The 20,098-nt window shown below is 40.1% G+C and overlaps 1 protein-coding gene across 2 annotated transcripts in view; it reads right to left on the bottom strand.

The window, feature by feature from the left end:
• The window catches only part of LOC133618461 (dynein axonemal heavy chain 8-like), a 245,622-nt gene that overhangs the window by 91,670 nt on the left and 133,854 nt on the right, over positions 1 to 20,098 (bottom strand). For both annotated transcript variants that reach the window (XM_061978829.2, XM_061978830.2), the window contains 4 exons: positions 17,185 to 17,377; positions 16,982 to 17,104; positions 16,785 to 16,915; positions 10,973 to 11,126 (listed from right to left, as the gene is read on the bottom strand). In XM_061978829.2, coding sequence (XP_061834813.1) covers positions 10,973 to 11,126; positions 16,785 to 16,915; positions 16,982 to 17,104; positions 17,185 to 17,377 — 601 coding nt within the window. The remainder of the gene's footprint in view (positions 1 to 10,972; positions 11,127 to 16,784; positions 16,916 to 16,981; positions 17,105 to 17,184; positions 17,378 to 20,098) is intronic.

Here is a 20,098-nt window from a genome sequence, read left to right as displayed (position 1 = left end):
AAGTTTCAATCAATCAATCAAAAACAAGGTTTTCCAAAATAACAGAACAACTTCAACTCAAGTTATGGAAAAAAATGCCAACATGGCACTGCCATATTTATTATTGAAGTCACAAAGTGCATTATTTTTTTTTAACATGCCTCAAAACAACAGCTTGGAATTTGGGACATTCTCTATACCAGAAGTCCTCAAGTACAAATCTTGAAGGTCCACAAATGTTTTTTGGAAACAGGCTGGGTCCGTTTATTATCGGTCAAGCTTATATAATAGCAGGAGGTAGGTAGTTTAACATTTTCTTAAAATTAACAAAAATAAAATAAATATCCAATAAAATACATGAAATATTGTCTTTGAAACAAAAATAAATAAGAACTTTGAAAAAATTTGTCCTCTGCATTTGACCCATCCCTTGATCACCCCCTGTGAGGTGAGGGGAGCAGTGGGCAGCAGCGGCGCTGCGCCCGGGAATCATTTTTGGTGATTTAACCCCCAATTCCAACCCTTGATGCTGAGTGCCAAGCAGGGAAGAATGCTGGTATGAGCTTTTAAACATAACCCGTTAACTGCTGCCAATCAAATGGTGAATAAGATACTCTTTAGGGTTCATATGTTTGTAAATCTGACTGTGTTGAAGTCAGTGCCTCACCAGCCATCAACCTCACCGCACGTTACTGCTCTGTTGCTATTTGTTGTTGCGTCATAGATTTAACAAAAATCTTGCTTGATGTTTCATATGACTTTTTCAGCCTCGTGATTTCTTTTTTTCTTAGCTCTGAATCATGAGGAAATGTCTCTTCAAATTCGCGGTGCTCTTTCAGATAGTGACGTTTCAGATTTTCACTTTTCACCAGAGCAACAGTAGTGTTGCATAGTAGACACATTGGTCTGGTACTTGCAGTAGGTAGGATGAAACATATTGCTCTGTCCATTCTTCCTTGAAACGTCGGTTTTCCCTGTCCACCTTTCTTTTACCAGCCTGAGCCAACTTGGAGCATGCCATTGTGATTTGATTCACATTCAGTGACTGACAAGTGAACAGTTAGCGAAGTAGCGATACGAGACAACTGTGGCAGCGAAAGGTTCCATGCACTGTGCACTGCACATGTGTATGACCCAGGTGGTAACAGCCTATCAGCACGTCGTTGTGAAAGAGATGACAACCCATACCCCGGAATTAGCCAATCAGAGTGGCGTTCTCTCGCTCTCACTCCGTCTCTCTCTCTTTCTCTCTCTGAGAGAGAGAGAGAGAGAGAGAGAGAAAGAGAGAGAGAGAGAGAGAGAGAGAGAGAGAGAGAGAGAGAGAGAGAGAGAGACGGAGTGAGTGAGACACGAGAAGTGTAAACGAAACGTGGAGATATTTGACTAAAAACAACAAAGAACGTTGACTTGCGCTAGCGATAACTCACAGATAAATACAATTATTATATTTTTTTATAATAATTATAATTATAATAATAAAAAAAACATTATTATTTTTTTTTTTACTATAATTCGTGCTGGGTCCGGACGGACACGTCGCTGGGTCCGGACATGGACCGCGGTCCGCCTGTTGAGGATCCCTGCTCTATACTTTTGACTTTCACAAAATGCATTATTTTTTTTATTTTTTAAACATGCCTCAAAACAACATCATGAAGGCACACAGCTTCAGTCCAGAGTATACTCGAGCAGTGGTTCTCAAATGGGGGTACGCGTACCCCTGGGGGTACTTGAAGGTATGCCAAGGGGTATGTGAGGTTTTTTTCAAATATTCTAAAAACAGCAACAATTTAAAAATCCTTCATAAATATAAATACAAACTAGAGATGTCCGATAATATCGGGGTTTTTTTTTTTATCGGTATCGTTTTTCATTTATTTATTTTATTTTTTATTAAATCAACAAAAAAAACACAAGATACACTTACAATTAGTGCAGCAACCCAAAAAACCTCCCCCATTTACACTCATTCACACAAAAGGGTTGTTTTTTTCTGTTATTAATATTCTGGTTCCTACATTATATATCAATATATATCAATACAGTCTGCAAGGGATACAGTCCGTAAGCACACATGATTGTGCGTGCTGCTGCTCCACTAATAGTACTAACCTTTAACAGTTAATTTTACTCATTTTCATTAATTACTAGTTTCTATGTAACTGTTTTTATATTGTTTTACTTTCTTTTTTATTCAAGAACATTTTTTTAACTTATCTTATTTTATTTTTTAAAAAGGACCTTAACTTCACCATACCTGGTTGTCCAAATTAGGCATAATAATGTGCTAATTCCACGACTGTATATATCGGTATCGGTAATTAAGGGTTTGGTCAATATCGGAATATCGGATATCGGCAAAAATTCATTATGGGACATCCCTAATCTTTTTTTTCCAAATAGTTTAAGAAAGACCACTACAAATGAGCAATATTTTGCAGAAACTGATGACAGTGCTGTATTTTACTTCTCTATCTCTTTTTTTCAACCAAAAATGCTTTGCTCTGATTAGGGGGTACTTGAATTAAAAAAAAATTCACAGGGGGTACATCACTGAAAAAAGGTTGAGAACCACTGTACTAGAGCATACTTGCCAACCTTGAGACCTCCGAATTCGGGAGATGGGGGTGGGGGGGTGGGGGCGTGGTCGGGGGTGGGGCGGGGGGCGTGGTTAAGATATATATATATATATAAGAAATACTTGACTTTCAGTGAATTCTAGCTATATATATATATATATATATATATATATATATATATATATATATATAAGGGGGGGGGGGGGGGTTTGGTGGTAGCGGGGGTATACATTGTAGCGTCCCGGAAGAGTTAGTGCTGCAAGGGGTTCTGGGTATTTGTTCTGTTGTGTTTGTGTTGTGTTACGGTGCGGATGTTCTCCCGAAATGTGTTTGTCATTCTTGTTTGGTGTGGGTTCACAGTGTGGCGCATATTAGTAACAGTGTTAAAGTTGTTTATACGGCAACCCTCAGTGTGACCTGTATGGCTGTTGTTGATCAAGTATGCCTTGCGTTCACTTGTGTGTGTGTAAAAGCCACATATATTATGTGACTGGGCCGGCACGCTGTTTGTATGGAGTAAAAGCGGACGTGACGACAGGTTGTAGAGGACACTAAAGGCAGTGCCTTTAAGGCACGCCCCCAAAATTATTGTCCGGGTGGAAATCGGGAGAATAGTTGCCCCGGGAGATTTTCAGTAGGGGCACTGAAATTCAGGAGTCTAACACAGGGGTGCTCATTACGTCGATCGCGAGTTACCGGTCGATCTCGGAGGGTGTGTCAGTCGATCACCAGCCAGGCATTAAAAAAATAGTCCTAAAAATGAGCGATCATAAATCTTCACTATGACGTCACTTTCGTCACTTGATTGACATTCACGGCACCCGAGGGTCTTCTGAGATGACGCTGGCTGCTGCCAGCTCATTAAAATTACCGACTGGAAGGCGAGAAACACTTTATTTCAACAGACTCTGGCGCCGTACCTGTCGTCAAAACTCCAAAGACCGACTGCACAGATGCGCTAACAAAATAAGAGTCTCAGAAAGCTGGCGTGCACAAGCTAGCAAGCTACGGAGTTTGCCGACAATGTATTTCTTGTAAAGTGTATACAAAGGAGTACGGAAGCTGGACAAATAAGATGCCAAAAACCAACCACTTTCATGTGGTATTGGACAGAAAGGAGGACTTTTTTTCTCCTCCATTCGAAAATGCGGACATTATCAGCACCACTGTCTGATTCCTATCAATGCAAGTCATCAGAATCAGGTAATACACCAACTTATATTCTTGTCTTCATGAAAGAAAGGAATCTATATGTGTTAAACATGCTTGTAATATCTTTAAACACCTTTAACTTATTAACAATATTAACTATATGTGTTAAACATGCTTGTATTATCTTTAAACACCTTTAACTTGTTAACAATATTAACTATATGTGTTAAACATGCTTGTATTATCATTAAACACCTTTAAGTTGTTAACAATATTAACTATATGTGTTAAACATGCTTGTATTATCATTAAACACCTTTAAGTTGTTAACAATATTAACTATATGTGTTAAACATGCTTGTATTATCTTTAAACACCTTTAAGTTGTTAACAATATTAACTATATGTATTAAACATTCTTGTATTATCATTAAACACCTTTAATTTATTAACAATATTAACTATATGTGTTGAACATGCTTGCATTATCTTTAAACACCTTTAACTTGTTAACAATATTAACTATATGTATTAAACATACTTGTATTATCATTAAACACCTTTAATTTTTTAACAATATTAACTATATGTGTTAAACATGCTTGCATTATCATTAAACACCTTTAACTTGTTAACAAAAACATATATTTCATAAATAAGTAAATATAAATGATATATATGAATGAGGTAGATCCCCACAACTTGATCAATTGAAAAGTAGCTCGCCTGCAGAAAAAGTGTGAGCACCCCTGGTCTAACGGGAAAATCGGGAGGTTTGGCAAGTATGCCCTACGTGCGCGTTTTACCGGATATGTACCGATCCGTACAGCGGCGTTTTAAAAAGTCATTAATTTTACTTTTTGAAACCGATACCGGTAATTTCCGATATTACATTTCAAAGCATTTATCGGCCGATATTATCGGACATCTCTAGTTGTGTAAGTATAAAAATTAGCCAAAATTTTTGAATGAAAAAAAACAGCTGTTCTAAATGTGTCCACTGGATGTCGCAATAGCAATTTTTTGTATCTTTGTAGATGATGCTACATATGTACAGAATAAACCACATGGTGTTAGTTCACCAGTCGAGGAAAACGATCAAACTACATAAATAACATACTGTAATTTGATTTTGATATTTTTTTATCTTGATAGATTGAAAATTAACACCAATGATTTGATTGATGAACATTATCACATAATTCATTCAGAAAGTATAAATAACGACACATAAAGATAGAATACTACAAACCGCAACATGCAAGTGTAAAAAAAACAACATAAAGTATTGGTAGTGTTCTTTATCAATAGCGCTATTTCTATTGGTATTTGTATTGATCCATTTGTAGTGTAATAATGCTCATTGTCATTTCTGTATTATTTTTCGCTAACTGCTTATTTGCTATTACTTTTACCATCATATTTGTACATGTCGTATTTGCTGATGTTGCTCTATTGTTGTTGTTTTTTTTGTCTCTCTGTCTAATCCCCCTCTTGTCCCCTCTGTCTTCTTTTTTTTCTCTTTCTATCCCCTCCTGCTCCGGCCCGGCTGCACTAAATGATAATTTAAATACATTTAATAAAGTCAAATACAAATAAGGTAACAAGAGAAGTATCCTACACTTCTCTTTTGTAAAGTCAATCTGAACAGCCGACATGGGCATCTACATCTACTATATGATTTGCCTGAGAAGCTGCACAGGACATAAAAAACAACAACAAAAAAAAACAACATACCGTATTTTTTGGACTATAAAAATTTCACAGTTTGGCCGTGGTGCGACTTATACTCAGGAGCGACTTATGTGTGAAATTATTAACACATTAGCGTAAAATATCAAATAATATTATTTATCTCATTCACGTAAGAGACTAGACGTATAAGACTTCATGGGATTTAGAGATTAGGAGTGACAGATTATTTGGTAAACGTATAGCATGTTCTATATGTTATAGTTATTTGTTAACATACCAGTTGGTTATTTATGCCTCATATAACGTACACTTATTCAGCCTGTTGTTCACTATTCTTCATTTATTTTAAATTGCCTTTCAAATGTCTATTCTTGCTGTTGGCTTTTATCAAATAAATGTCCCCAAAAAATGCGACTTATACTCCAGTGCGACTTATATATGTTTTTTTTTTCTTATTTATTATGCATTTTCGGCCGGTGCGACTTATACTCCGAAAAATACGGTACATTTTTAAACAAAGAAAACAATCTGAAGTTGTCTTTATTTTTAAGTTATCGTGCCGTGATTTTTCTCCAATTGGCCCCCGGTCTAAAATGAGTTTGACACCCTTGATGTAGACCAGCGTTTCTCAAAGTGTGGGGCGCGCCCCACTGGTGGGGAATAGAGACATAGCAGGTGGGGCGCGAGGAAAGGGAGGAAATGTCACTTTGAATTTTTTTTTTTATTATTATATTCTTAGATTATTTTTTTTTTACTATGCTTTCATTTTCTATACACACTGTAAATCACTTTGTGATTCTGTCTATGAAATCCGCTATATACATAAATGGAAATTACCGGTACTTATTTTTACTGTAGGCTTTAAATTTCTCGGTAGAAGCGAAAGTTTGACAGACATAGCAACAGTAACTAATGGGGGCGGGGCTAAGCGGAACAAACTTTCGCGCGGATGGGTAGCAGGCTAATGTGTGGACCACAATTACACAAATATATACATTTGTGACTCGCACCTCAAAGGTCGTCGAGCCAGAGCCAGCGCCTGCAGAGAAACAAAAATCTGACGGGCACACACTGTGTCATTCACCGGGAAGCACTCGCGTCAAGGCAGCTCAGCCCCGAACTCAATGAGGTTTTAACAGATGTTGTGAGCGCGGTAAATTTGATCAAAACACGACCACTGAAAGTGCGACTGTTCTCTGCACTGTGTGAGGAAATGGGAGCTGATCATACAGCCGTGCTGTTTCACAGTGAAGCAAGGTGGCTCTCCCGGAGAAAAGTGCTGTCACTTGCCCTGTCTTGCCAAATGCATAGCTCCTCCTTTTTTTTTGCAAAGATTGCAAAGTGGCACTTTTATTTTTATTTATTATTGAACTTGATGCAAGTTATTTGATTTATTATTGAACTTGATGCAAGTTATAACACTTTTTTATTTATTTATTATTGAACTTGATGCAAGTTATAACACTTTTGTTTTATTTATTATTGAACTTGATGCAAGTTATAACACTTTTTTTGATTTATTATTGAACTTGATGCAAGTTATTTGATTTATGATTGAACTTGATGCAAGTTATAACACTTTTTTTGATTTATTATTGAACGTGATGCAAGTTATAACACTTTTTTTGATTTATTATTGAACTTGATGCAAGTTATAACACTTTTTTTGATTTATTATTGAACTTGATTCAAGTTATAACACTTTTTTTGATTTATTATTGAACTTAATGCAAGTTATAACACTTTTATTTGATTTATTATTGAACTTGATGCAAGTTATAACACTTTTTTTGATTTATTATTAAACGTGATGCAAGTTATAACACTTTTTTTGATTTATTATTGAACTTGATGCAAGTTATAACAGTTTTTTTGATTTATTATTGAACGTGATGCAAGTTATAACACTTTTTTTGATTTATTATTGAACTTGATGCAAGTTATAACACTTTTGTTTTATTTATTATTGAACTTGATGGAAGTTATTTTATTTATTATTGAACTTGATGTTATTTTATGTTATTGAGTTTGAATGTATACAACTTGATGTTCAATAAATTTGAAAATGTTAAAGCTTGGCATTAGCGCTCTGTTGGGGCGATGGGGGCAGGTGGGGCTTGAAAACTCCCCCTTGTCCAAAGTGGGGGATGACAAAAAAAGTTTGAGAACCACTGATGTAGACCAACTCTGACTTGTCCCATGCTAAATAATTTTAAAAAAAATTGGTGGCCTAGTGGTTAGAGTGTCTGCCCTGAGATCGGTAGGTTATGAGTTCAAACCCCGGCCAAGTCATACCGAAGACTATACAAATGGGACCCATTACCTCCCTGCTTGGCACTCAGCATCAAGGGTTGGAATTTGGGGGTTAAATCACCAAAAATTATTCCCGGGCGCAGCCACTGCTGCTGCTCACTGCTCCCCTCACCTCCCAGGGGGTGAACAAGAGGATGGGTCAAATGCAGAGGACACATTTCACCACACCTAGTGTGTGTCTGTGAAAATCATTGGTACTTTAACTTTAACTTAACTAAATAATAAGGCCCTCTTGTGGACAGACACAGCTTTTCAAGAAAATGTACCGTTTTTTTCGGAGTATAAGTCGCTCCGGAGTGTAAATCGCACCGCCCGAAAATGCATAATAAAGAAGGAAAAAAACATACCGAAGTTGCACTGGAGTATAAGTCGCATTTTGGGGGGAAATGTATTTGATAAAAGCCAACACCAAGAATAGACATTTGAAAGGCAATTTAAAATAAATCAAGAATAGTGAACAACAGGCTGAATAAGTGTACGTTATATGAGGCATAAATAACCAACTGGTATGTTAACGTAACATATTATGGTAAGAGTCATTCAAATAACTATAACATATAGAACATGCTATACGTTTACCAAACAATCTGTCACTCCTAATCGCTAAATCCCATGAAATCTTATACGTCTAGTCTCTTACGTGAATGAGATCAATAATATTATTGGACATTTTACGCTAATGTGTTAATCATTTCACACATAAGTCGCTCCTGAGTATAAGTCGCACCCCCGGCCAAACTATGAAAAAAACTGCGACTTATAGTCCGAAAAATACGGTAATATAAAACAAAGCTTTGCCATACATTTTGAAAAACCGAGCTTAAAGCTCTGCCAACTCAACTTAATGCATACTTGCCAACCCTCCCGGATTTTCCGGGAGACTCCCGAAATTCAGCGCCTCTCCCGAAAACCTCCCGGGACAAATTTTCTCCCGAAATTCAGGCGGAGCTGGAGGCCACGCCCCCTCCAGCTCCATGCGGACCTGAGTGACGTGTTGACAGCCTGTTCTCACGTCCGCTTTCCCACCATATAAACAGCTAATGATCGAGGGCGAGTTCTTGGTTTCTTATGTGTGTTTATTGTTAGGCAGTTTCATTAACGTCCTCCCAGCGCGGCAACAACACAACACCAGCAGTCAAGTTTTCGTCCCTCGTAAAGCAGTTCATCTGCCGTAAACAGCAATGTTGTGACACTTTTAAACAGGACAATACTGCCATCTACTGTACATGCATATGTGACCCACCCATAATGTGTCACATTTTTGTGTTGATTTATATTTTATTTTGAATTCGTTTTTGGAGCTGTCATTACACATTTATCAGTATTCACATTGGTCAGTAGGGGGCAGTAGGGCGAATTCCCAATTGAATGCTATCACCTGCAGACCGGAAGTGTCTTGTCATTCTGATGAGCGCGACCAGTTTGTGAACAATTGAAACGTCCTGCGTGCTTTTTCCTCCTGTATAACAGGTTAGTTTTGGTGAATCAACTCACTGAATAATATCCATGTGATCTTTATAAGTTTAAGTACACATTCTGATGGTGGAGCCTAACTCTAAAGTGTTTGTGAGTTGTAGTTTGTATTTGTGAATGAATCCAGTGCACAGCTGCAGTAATCAATACAAAAAGGCGACGTGAGTGCGCAATGTTTATATAGGAACTTCCGATCCTAATTCAGACTCCCAAATTAGAGCCCCCGTTTTCTTATTGATTTTATAATGTATATTTGTATAATGTGTGTGTTCTGAAATAGTGACAGAGAATAGAACAAGGATGGACAATTCAACCCTTAACTCAACAATGAGTAGATGAGTGTTATGTGTGTGTAAATGTGTAAATAAATGAACACTGAAATTCAAGTATTTCTTTTATTTATTTTTATATATATATATATATATATATATATATATATATATATATATATATATATATATATATATATATATATATATATATAAAATCGGGCGGATGAAATAAAAAAAAATTAGATTTTATCCGCGGGTCGGGTCGGGTGGTTGAAATAAAAAAAAATTAGATTTTAAATAGATTCAGGCGGGTGGCAGTTAAACCAATTCGGAAATATATATACATAGTTAAATGTTGTTACCCACATACGAAAAACGAGCAGGCACCTGCTGCATATGCCACAACAGAAGAAAAAAAAAAAAAGAGATGGACACTTTTACGGAGCGGAGAAGGGACGCCTCGCCGGGGTCCGGGACCGAGGCCCCTTCCCCCGAGAGGGCCCCACCGGGAGCCGTAGCTGAGGCGATCCGCGAGAAGGGCCCGACGCACGTCCAGGGTCACCACCGCGCCCACCGCACCGACACCCCGCCTCGTCCGCCTTCGCCGCGGCCGGCGTCACGCGCAGCAGGTAAGCAGCTTACCTGCCCGCCACCCCCGTGGCCGGGGGCTCGTAACAGGGGTCACTCCGCGCGCTCCGCCCGCGCAGCTTACCTGCCCGCGCAGCTTACCTGCCCGCCATCCCTGTTGCCGGGGGCGCGTAACAGGGGTCACTCCGCGCGCAGTGCGCTCACGAAAGGGGTGGGGCTCACCCTGGTTGATATAGACAGCAGCTAGGATGGTGGCCATGGAAGTTGGAACCCGCTAAGGAGTGTGTAACAACCCACCTGCCGAATCAACTAGCCCTGAAAATGGATGGCGCTGGAGCGTCGGGCCCATATACCCGGCCGTCGCCGGCAGCGAGACGCGCTTGGAGGTGCGCTCAGCGCGGCTCCCATATGATTGCGCACTGGTGTGCGTCTGGGTCGTGACAGCGTGGCACGCGAATGTCTGTGCTGCATTGGATCAGTCTCCTTTCTTTAACAGGAAAAAGCTTTATAACCTCACTAATGCCTTGCATCGTCTATATTAGATATATAACAACGGGCGGGTGCGGGCGGATGCGGTTCTGATCAAATGTTAGATCGGGTGGATTGCGGATGGTTGACGACTTTCTGATGCGGTTGCGGATTAAATAATTGCCTATCCGCGCATCTCTAATATATATATATATATATATATATATATATATATATATATATATATATATAGCTAGAATTCACTGAAAGTCAAGTATTTCTTATATATATATATATATATATATATATCTTAACCACGCCCCCCGCCCCACCCCCGACCACGCCCCCACCCCCCACCCCCCCACCTCCCGAAATCGGAGGTCTCAAGGTTGGCAAGTATGACTTAATGTGATATGAGGTTTTCATTGTACAGGTTAAAAGTGAGGTTCTCACCTCTCCGGAAGACAGAACGTTGTTGAGGTACTCCAAGAAGGCCTCCTGTTTAATTTCGTTGTCGGTGAAAAGGAAGGTGTTGCCGCGGCCTTCGGCCCCTGTTGACTTGTACAACTTTTTCAGGTCCTCCATGAAGTTGGATATGTTATAAGACCTGAGGCGGAGAATGAACTCAATCTGACAAATGTGACGAATACATTGATTTTGCCAAAGAAGCAGATTTATCAGAACTACAACAACATCACATTCTTGCAAAGAAGAGCACTAAAGAAAAGACCTTATGGCTCATTATTCTTTTATTTTTCTCTCTACTGTCACAACTGCTTTCCAAGTTGGCAAGTGCTTGCTTGTGTTGGGTTCAGTTGGTTCTTTCTTGCTTTTAATTTGTTTTCAGCTGATTATGGCACACTCCTTTTGGAAGGTTGATTACCTGAGCAAAATCTGTGCTTGTTGAGTTTTAAAACATTCCAAATCAATTTGAATTGAATTGAATTGAAGTTGATGGCAAGGATGCGAAGTGTGATAACCATACAACCAAAACTTACTGCACAGGAAAGCATCTGCAGAATGTGAGTTGTATGTACAATCCATTTACCAAGCAAATGCCAACACTATGATTAATTACAGCAGTGCATATAAAACACCACAAGGTAGTGTCAAACACCTTCCTGTTTAGTTTGCATTAGATGAATGCAGGACTTTAAAGAATGTGTAGTTTTTACTTATTACTTAAAACACTGCCTGTACAATTGATAAAGAGACAGGTAGACCCTGGAACAGATTATTTTATTTAACATGACTTTTGTATGGAAACAAATGTTTTGTACTGTCACTTAAAAGGGAACTGCACTTTTTTTTTTTTTTTTTTTTTTAGAATTTTGCTTTCCACAATCCCTAAAAGAGACAAGAAATTGTCTTTTTTTTTAATAATATAAAAATACATAATTCTAAAGATGCAGCTAACATTGCTGTTAATGGGAATCACCTATGTTGACTTCAAAAACATCCTTCAATGTTGTATATACATGTTATAAGAATGTATATAAAGTAGTAACATACACATTTATAACAATATGTACAATATTTACCGTATTTTGGTCATTTTAAGCAGTACCGGAACTTCTTCCCTCAGCGCATTTACAAACCCCGTTTCCATATGAGTTGGGAAATTGTGTTAGATGTACAGGTAAAAGCCAGTAAATTAGAATATTTTGAAAAACCTGATTTATTTCAGTAATTGCATTCAAAAGGTGTAACTTGTACATTATATTTATTCATTGCACACAGACTGATGCATTCAAATGTTTATTTCATTTAATTTTGATGATTTGAAGTGGCAACAAATGAAAATCCAAAATTCCGTGTGTCACAAAATTAGAATATTACTTAAGGCTAATACAAAAAAGGGATTTTTAGAAATGTTGGCCAACTGAAAAGTATGAAAATGAAAAATATGAGCATGTACAATACTCAATACTTGGTTGGAGCTCCTTTTGCCTCAATTACTGCGTTAATGCGGCGTGGCATGGAGTCGATGAGTTTCTGGCACTGCTCAGGTGTTATGAGAGCCCAGGTTGCTCTGATAGTGGCCTTCAACTCTTCTGCGTTTTTGGGTCTGGCATTCTGCATCTTCCTTTTCACAATACCCCACAGATTTTCTATGGGGCTAAGGTCAGGGGAGTTGGCGGGCCAATTTAGAACAGAAATACAATGGTCCGTAAACCAGGCACGGGTAGATTTTGCGCTGTGTGCAGGCGCCAAGTCCTGTTGGAACTTGAAATCTCCATCTCCATAGAGCAGGTCAGCAGCAGGAAGCATGAAGTGCTCTAAAACTTGCTGGTAGACGGCTGCGTTGACCCTGGATCTCAGGAAACAGAGTGGACCGACACCAGCAGATGACATGGCACCCCAAACCATCACTGATGGTGGAAACTTTACACTAGACTTCAGGCAACGTGGATCCTGTGCCTCTCCTGTCTTCCTCCAGACTCCGGGACCTCGATTTCCAAAGGAAATACAAAATTTGCATGGTTGGGTGATGGTTTGGGGTGCCATGTCATCTGCTGGTGTCGGTCCACTCTGTTTCCTGAGATCCAGGGTCAACGCAGCCGTCTACCAGCAAGTTTTAGAGCACTTCATGCTTCCTGCTGCTGACCTGCTCTATGGAGATGGAGATTTCAAGTTCCAACAGGACTTGGCGCCTGCACACAGCGCAAAATCTACCCGTGCCTGGTTTACGGACCATGGTATTTCTGTTCTAAATTGGCCCGCCAACTCCCCTGACCTTAGCCCCATAGAAAATCTGTGGGGTATTGTGAAAAGGAAGATGCAGAATGCCAGACCCAAAAACGCAGAAGAGTTGAAGGCCACTATCAGAGCAACCTGGGCTCTCATAACACCTGAGCAGTGCCAGAAACTCATCGACTCCATGCCACGCCGCATTAACGCAGTAATTGAGGCAAAAGGAGCTCCAACCAAGTATTGAGTATTGTACATGCTCATATTTTTCATTTTCATACTTTTCAGTTGGCCAACATTTCTAAAAATCCCTTTTTTGTATTAGCCTTAAGTAATATTCTAATTTTGTGACACACGGAATTTTGGATTTTCATTTGTTGCCACTTCAAATCATCAAAATTAAATGAAATAAACATTTGAATGCATCAGTCTGTGTGCAATGAATAAATATAATGTACAAGTTACACCTTTTGAATGCAATTACTGAAATAAATCAAGTTTTTCAAAATATTCTAATTTACTGGCTTTTACCTGTAAATATAAACGGAATACAATGATTTGCAAATCATTTTCAACCCATTTTCAGTTGAATATGCCACAAAGACAACATATTTGATGTTCAAACTGATAAACTTTTTTATTTTTGCAAATAATCATTAACTTTAGAATTTGATGCCAGCAACACGTGACAAAGAAGTTGGGAAAGGTGGCAATAAATACTGATAAAGTTGAGGAATGCTCATCAAACACTTATTTGGAACATCCCACAGGTGTGCAGGCTAATTGGGAACAGGTGGGTGCCATGATTGGGTATAAAAGTAGATTCCATGAAATGCTCAGTCATTCACAAACAAGGATGGGGCGAGGGTCACCACTTTGTCAACATTTTTGTTGCATTTCACTTGATTGTAAAATATGTCGATCAAAAGGGGGTGTGACGTTCATATTTTGTCAATATTCAGTGTTTTATCCTTCATAGAAAAATGTAAAATTCCATTACGTTTTTTCAGGCGGTCTGTCATAACGTTTTTAGCATTCAATCAGACATTATTGTGAGGTTTTGTATTAGTGTTCCTAAAAATTGATACAGTATACCGGCCCCCAGACACATTTTTTTCTCTAAATGTGGCCCCCGAGTCAAAATAATTGCACAGGCCTGGTTTAAAGCATACTTGCCAACCCTCCTGGATTTTCCGGGAGACTCCCGAAATTCAGCGCCTCTCCCGAAAAACTCCCGGGACAAATTTTCTCCCGAAATTCAGACGGAGCTGGAGGCCACGCCCCCTCCAGCTCCATGCGGACCTGAGTCCGTTTTCCCACAATATAAAGAACGTCTACCGTAAAGCAGTCCGTCTGCCGTAAACAGCAATGTTGTGACACTCTTAAACAGGACAATACTGCCATCTAGTGCATTTGATGAAAGCACTTTTGTGCGTGCCACACAGCAATGCATCATCAGAGAGGGTGTTCAGCATGGTTAGAAAGATGGTGACAGAGAATAGAACAAGGATGGACAATTCAACCCTTAACTCAACAATGAGTAGATGAGTGTTATGTGTGTGTATATGTGTAAATAAATGAACACTGAAATTCAAGTATTTCTTATATATATATACAGGTAAAAGCCAGTAAATTAGAATATTTTGAAAAACTTGATTTATTTCAGTAATTGCATTCAAAAGGTGTAACTTGTACATTATATTTATTCATTGCACACAGACTGATGCATTCAAATGTTTATTTCATTTAATTTTGATGATTTGAAGTGGCAACAAATGAAAATCCAAAATTCCGTGTGTCACAAAATTAGAATATTACTTAAGGCTAATACAAAAAAGGGATTTTTAGAAATGTTGGCCAACTGAAAAGTATGAAAATGAAAAATATGAGCATGTACAATACTCAATACTTGGTCGGAGCTCCTTTTGCCTCAATTACTGCGTTAATGCGGCGTGGCATGGAGTCGATGAGTTTCTGGCACTGCTCAGGTGTTATGAGAGCCCAGGTTGCTCTGATAGTGGCCTTCAACTCTTCTGCGTTTTTGGGTCTGGCATTCTGCATCTTCCTTTTCACAATACCCCACAGATTTTCTATGGGGCTAAGGTCAGGGGAGTTGGCGGGCCAATTTAGAACAGAAATACCATGGTCCGTAAACCAGGCACGGGTAGATTTTGCGCTGTGTGCAGGCGCCAAGTCCTGTTGGAACTTGAAATCTCCATCTCCATAGAGCAGGTCAGCAGCAGGAAGCATGAAGTGCTCTAAAACTTGCTGGTAGACGGCTGCGTTGACCCTGGATCTCAGGAAACAGAGTGGACCGAAACCAGCAGATGACATGGCACCCCAAACCATCACTGATGGTGGAAACTTTACACTAGACTTCAGGCAACGTGGATCCTGTGCCTCTCCTGTCTTCCTCCAGACTCTGGGACCTCGATTTCCAAAGGAAATGCAAAATTTGCATGGTTGGGTGATGGTTTGGGGTGCCATGTCATCTGCTGGTGTCGGTCCACTCTGTTTCCTGAGATCCAGGGTCAACGCAGCCGTCTACCAGCAAGTTTTAGAGAACTTCATGCTTCCTGCTGCTGACCTGCTCTATGGAGATGGAGATTTCAAGTTCCAACAGGACTTGGCGCCTGCACACAGCGCAAAATCTACCCGTGCCTGGTTTACGGACCATGGTATTTCTGTTCTAAATTGGCCCGCCAACTCCCCTGACCTTAGCCCCATAGAAAATCTGTGGGGTATTGTGAAAAGGAAGATGCAGAATGCCAGACCCAAAAACGCAGAAGAGTTGAAGGCCACTATCAGAGCAACCTGGGCTCTCATAACACCTGAGCAGTGCCAGAAACTCATCGACTCCATGCCACGCCGCATTAACGCAGTAATTGAGGCAAAAGGAGCTCCAACCAAGTATTGAGTATTGTACATGCTCATATTTTTCATTTTCATACTTTTCAGTTGGCCAACATTTCTAAAAATCCCTTTTTTGTATTAGCCTTAAGTAATATTCTAATTTTGTGACACACGGAATTTTGGATTTTCATTTGTTGCCACTTCAAATCATCAAAATTAAATGAAATAAACATTTGAATGCATCAGTCTGTGTGCAATGAATAAATATAATGTACAAGTTACACCTTTTGAATGCAATTACTGAAATAAATCAAGTTTTTCAAAATATTCTAATTTACTGGCTTTTACCTGTATATATATATATATATATATGAAATACTTGACTTGGTGAATTCTAGCTGTAAATATACTCCTCCCCTCTTAACCACGCCCCCCGCACCCACCCCCCACCTCCCGAAATTGGAGGTCTCAAGGTTGGCAAGTATGGTTTAAAGTCATATCCAACAATTGCGACAACGACTTTTTACTGTCAACTGAGTTTTGTTTTTTAATGATGTCTGCTGGTGGTGTGCCTCCGCATTTTTTCTACGCAAAAAATGTGCCTTGGCTCAGAAAAGGTTGAAAAACACTGTTTTAGCGCATGGTGTTTGGATCTCAGTTCATTTTGGCCTGAAGTGAGCTAATTTGATCGTTGCAAAGCTAGATATTATCTGCTTCTTACTTGGTCAGTGTGATCTGGTTGACTTGGTATCCTGCTATGTATGAAGACAAACGAGTCAAACTCTGCTTTCCCGATCCTCCCACGCCCACCAACAGGGCGTTGCCGGTGTCCGTGCGAATGATGCGCGAGATCTATCGGAAGGATCAACAGTCCATGTTTGACGTCTTGCAGGCGTCATCAAAAAGCGGCGGCTGTACCTTGACCAGGTGAGTCATGGCGTCTGTGAAGAACACCAAGTCCATCGCCGAACCCCTCACTTCGTCATTGTGCTTGGCCTGATAGAACCTGAGTTTCTCCTCCAGGAACGAATAAGACGGCACCTGGCGGAAGGTTTCCTCAAGTTAATGGACGTCAAAAATCTCTCACGGCACACATCACTGAACAGAGTGGAAGTTCATACCAGCTCGTAAATTTTGGGGGCATCAAAGCTGGCACCTTCGTCTTCCTCACCAGTCGGCTCGGGGGCCTCTCTCAGGAAGTCAACAAAGAATGGATCAGAGTGAAGGTCTGCGACGAGGCCCGGGTCAACATGCTCTTTGACCACGCGGGTTATTGCATTCTCAAACCACTCCTTATCCTCGGGGCAAATAAACCTAAAGAAAATAAATCAGTTTGTGCTGTTTTCACTAGGGGTGTCTCGATCCAATTTTGAGATCGGTCCAATATTGGCAAATAAACAAGCAGTCAAGTATTCAACGAGCATGTTGAAGAGGTTCATTTAGCCAACTGATGTGTACCGTATTTTCCGCACTATTAGCCGCACCTAAAAACCACAAATTTACTCAAAAGCTGACAGTGCGGCTTATAACCCGGTGCGCTTTATATATGGATTAATATTAAGATTCATTTTCATAAAGTTTAGGTCTCGCAACTACGGTAAACAGCCGCCATCTTTTTTCCCCGTAGAAGAGGAAGCGCTTCTTCTTCTACGGCAAGCAACCGCCAAGGTAAGCACCCGCCTCCATAGAAGAGGAAGCGCTTCTTCTTCTACTGTAAGCAACCACCCGCCCCCGTAGAAGAAGAAGAAGCGCGCGGATATTACGTTTCATTTCCTTTGTGTGTTTACATCTGTAAAGACCACAAAATGGCTCCTACTAAGCGACAGGTTTCCGGTTCATGAAAAGACGCAATCTCTCCATCCGCACACGGACTACTATTTCACAGCAACTGCCTAAAGACTTTCAAGAAAAGCTGGCTACTTTCCGTGCATATTGTAAAAACAAGATAGCTGAAAAAAAGATCCGGCCAGAGAACATTATCAACATGGACGAGGTTCCACTGACTTTTGATATTCCTGTGAACCGCACTGTGGATACAACGGGAGCACGTACGGTGAATATTCGCACCACAGGGAATGAGAAGTCATCCTTCACTGTGGTTCTAGCTTGCCATGCTAATGGCCAGAAACTTCCACCCATGGTGATATTCAAAAGGAAGACCTTGCCAAAAGAGACCTTTCCAGCCGGCGTCATCATAAAAGCTAACTCGAAGGGATGGATGGATGAAGAAAAGATGAGCGAGTGGTTAAGGTAAGTTTACGCGAAGAGGCCGGGTGGCTTTTTTCACGCAGCTCCGTCCATGTTGATATACGACTCCATGCGCGCCCACATCACGCTGGTTTTTAATATATTATTAAAGTTTGACTGACCTATCTGACTGTTTTTTTGACATTCCTTTAGCGCAGTTAGATGCGGCTTATAACACGGGGCGGCTTATAGGTGGACAAAGTTTTGAAATATGCCGTTCATTGAAGGCGCGGCTTATAACCCAGGGCGTCTTATGGTGCTGAAAATACGGTATTTAAAGGTTTTTAATGATTTGCTTTTAATGTCTGATTCTGGCAGCTCTGCCATTTTAGTGCTTTTAGATCTTACAGCTGCCTTTGACACAGTCGACCACACAATTCTTTTAGATCGCCTGAGAGACTGTGTGGGTGTCAGGGGGACTGCATTAGAGTGGTTCAAATCCTACCTGTCAGAAAGGTCCTTCTCTGTCAGGCTGGGGGAAGCCACTTTTTCTTCTGCTCCGCTTTACTGTGGTGTCCCCCAGGGATCTATTCTAGGCCCCATCCTGTTCGCTCTATATCTCCTCCCTCTTGGAGAGATTTTTAAGAGGCATGGAGTGTCTTATCACTTTTATGCAGACGACTGCCAAATTTATATGCCTATTTCAAAAGGCCACGGCCCCCTGACACCCCTTCTCAACTGTCTATGCGACGTCAAGGCTTGGTTAGCCCAGAATTTTTTAATAATGAATGAGGGAAAAACGGAAATTTTAGTGTTTGGTCCGGCCCTCACTGACTTGGGACCATTGCAAAATGATGTGCGTCCCAAAGTCACCAGCCTTGGCGTCACTATAGACAGCCATTTTAAACTTGACAAACAAGTCAATGGCGTTTTAAAATCGTGTTTTTATCATCTTCGTCTTTTAGCAAAGGTAAAACCGTTTTTATCTTTTCACCTTTTTGAACAAGTCATGCATGCTTTTATTTCAAGTGGCCTGGACTACTGCAATGCACTTTATGCTGGCATTAGCCAAAAAGCTCTCTCCCGGTTGCAGTTAGTCCAGAATGCGGCAGCACGACTTTTAACAGGGGCCAGGAGACGCCAGCATATAATCCCAATCCTTGAGAGTTTGCACTGGCTCCCTGTTCATTTTAGAATTGATTTTAAAACCTTGCTGTTTGTTTTTAAAGCTTTACATGGACTGGCACCTCAGTATATCTCGGACCTCATCCAAACTTACAATCCTGCGCGCGCTCTGAGGTCCGAGAGCCAGCTCCCGCTCGTGGTGTCCAAGACGAGACTTAAAACCAGGGGAGACAGGGCCTTGTCTGTGGTCGGCCCTAAGCTCTGGAACACTCTGCCCCTCCATGTTCGAACTGCTCCCACAGTGGAGTGTTTTAAGTCTCGTCTTAAGACCCACTTTTATTCTCTGGCTTTTAACACTACGTGAGTTGTGTGGTCCTCTGTTGTCCTCTGTGTTTTTAAAATGTTGCTTTCTATTTACTGTTTTAATTGGTTTTACCCTTTGAAATTGTTTTTAATCATATTTATTTTATATTGTTTTTAATTGTGTTTAATATTGTTGTGCAGCACTTTGGAAACATTTTGTTGTTTAAATGTGCTATATAAATAAAGTGGATTGGATTGGATTATAAATGGTTGATTTATATAGGCTAGTAAGGTCAAGTTTTGTACCTTACCTCTACCTTACATGAAACTTGTCAGGTACAAAACTTTACCTTACTAGCCTATATAAATAAACCATTTATAAATATTCAATGAGTAGATGAGTGTTGTGTGTGTGTATAT

The sequence above is a fragment of the Nerophis lumbriciformis genome, linkage group LG19, assembly GCF_033978685.3.
Source record: "Nerophis lumbriciformis linkage group LG19, RoL_Nlum_v2.1, whole genome shotgun sequence".
In the NCBI taxonomy this organism is placed as follows: domain Eukaryota; kingdom Metazoa; phylum Chordata; class Actinopteri; order Syngnathiformes; family Syngnathidae; genus Nerophis; species Nerophis lumbriciformis.
This window is presented reverse-complemented; position numbering and strand designations above follow the sequence as displayed.